The following is a 1,302-nucleotide window of genomic DNA, read 5'->3' on the forward strand; positions in this document are numbered from 1 at the left end:
TTGTTTACCTTAGAGGCCAGCTCGGAGGGGGGAATAGCCTCAAACGCCTCAATGAAGTGCTCGGCAGCGGGCGATAGAGGGCGATCAGCAGCTCCACCGGGTAGCAACGTTGTAGAACCCTTGGAAAGATACAAGTCATTAGGGGTGACAGCAGCAGCAGCTAAAGAGGAGCCAGGTAATGGGGAGTTGTTGTAAGCGTGGGTGACCAGGCTGTGAAACTTCCACCAGTAGCAAGCCGGTGAGTTGGTCTCCAACAGCATGGCTCTCAACCCATTTTGATACTCCTTGTGACAGCGTTCGTAGAAGGCCAAATTGGGCGAGAATGGAGGCAACATCAGCAGCTGAATGCCTCTGGCCACAAACATTCCACGTACAAGCAAATTGGCGAATTCTTTTCCACCGTCAACCAGACAGACACTGGGCGAAATCTCATCCAAGAGCTCACCGAGAACCGTCGCAACTTCGGCCGAAGACTTGGTGCAGAGAGTGCGAGTCCATATCCTGTAGGTTGCCGCACATATGACCATCAGGATATACTTAGGTGTCGGCAAGGAGTCAGCAAGGCCATCACTGCGAGGGTTACCGACGCTCTGCAGGGCAGTGTCAACTTCGGCACTCCATGGGCTCAGCTTGAGGGAATCAGTAGAGACCGAATTGTAGACCAGCAAGTCAATCCCAAGCAGCTCACCTGGAAGTGAGGATCGGATACGAGCCCGTCCAAGGGCATGCCGGTGCAGCCTAGTGCTCTTCGTACGCCTACAGGTATCGCATGAGCATACGATACGGTTGGCCAACTTGAAGAGACCCTTGCACCAAAAATAACGGGACACCAACTGACGAGTGCGGTCACGACCAGGATGACTCGCACATACATGTACGGCTTCAATCACTTCACTGGCCAAGGTGGAGGGGATAACAATAGTAGGTCTCCCATCAGGGGCTTCGACGGTGCGGAGAACCAGGCCATCATCATCGATGTTGAAGAACTTCTTGAGGTTTCGAATATAGCTCGCAGTGAAGTCAGAACAGCTCTCAGAGAAGACTCGGACAATATTCTTGCATAGGGGATCATCTTGCTGCTCAGAGCGAATCCTAGCCAATAGGTCATTGGAGAAGCCCTCGGGAACCTCAGGTGCAGGGGGCGGAGGGTCATCAGTAGCAGCTGACAGTAACGCAATATCTACATCCTCCGGGCCTTCGGCGACCTCTGAAGTAATCTCGGCAGTACTCCAGATCGAAGGGGCGGTGCGGCTGACGTAGACGTCCTCAAAGATTGCAGTTGCTCCTTCTCTAGATGAGGAC

At 53.4% G+C, this 1,302-nt stretch overlaps 2 protein-coding genes across 2 annotated transcripts; both read right to left on the bottom strand.

The window, feature by feature from the left end:
- Positions 1–8: 8 nt before the first annotated feature.
- On the bottom strand, positions 9–527 carry Pmar_PMAR014205 (hypothetical protein; the record flags this gene model as incomplete). The annotated part of the gene is made up of 1 exon (XM_002779011.1): positions 9–527. A coding segment is annotated over one exon (519 nt), but the record flags the coding sequence as incomplete, so codon positions are not given.
- A 345-nt stretch (positions 528–872) lies between these two features.
- Pmar_PMAR014206 (hypothetical protein) lies at positions 873–1,162 on the bottom strand (the record flags this gene model as incomplete). Its single annotated transcript, XM_002779012.1, has 1 exon — positions 873–1,162. A coding segment is annotated over one exon (290 nt), but the record flags the coding sequence as incomplete, so codon positions are not given.
- Positions 1,163–1,302: the final 140 nt, after the last annotated feature.

This window comes from Perkinsus marinus (assembly GCF_000006405.1).
Source record: "Perkinsus marinus ATCC 50983 genomic scaffold scf_1104296948048, whole genome shotgun sequence".
Classification (NCBI taxonomy): domain Eukaryota; phylum Perkinsozoa; order Perkinsida; family Perkinsidae; genus Perkinsus; species Perkinsus marinus.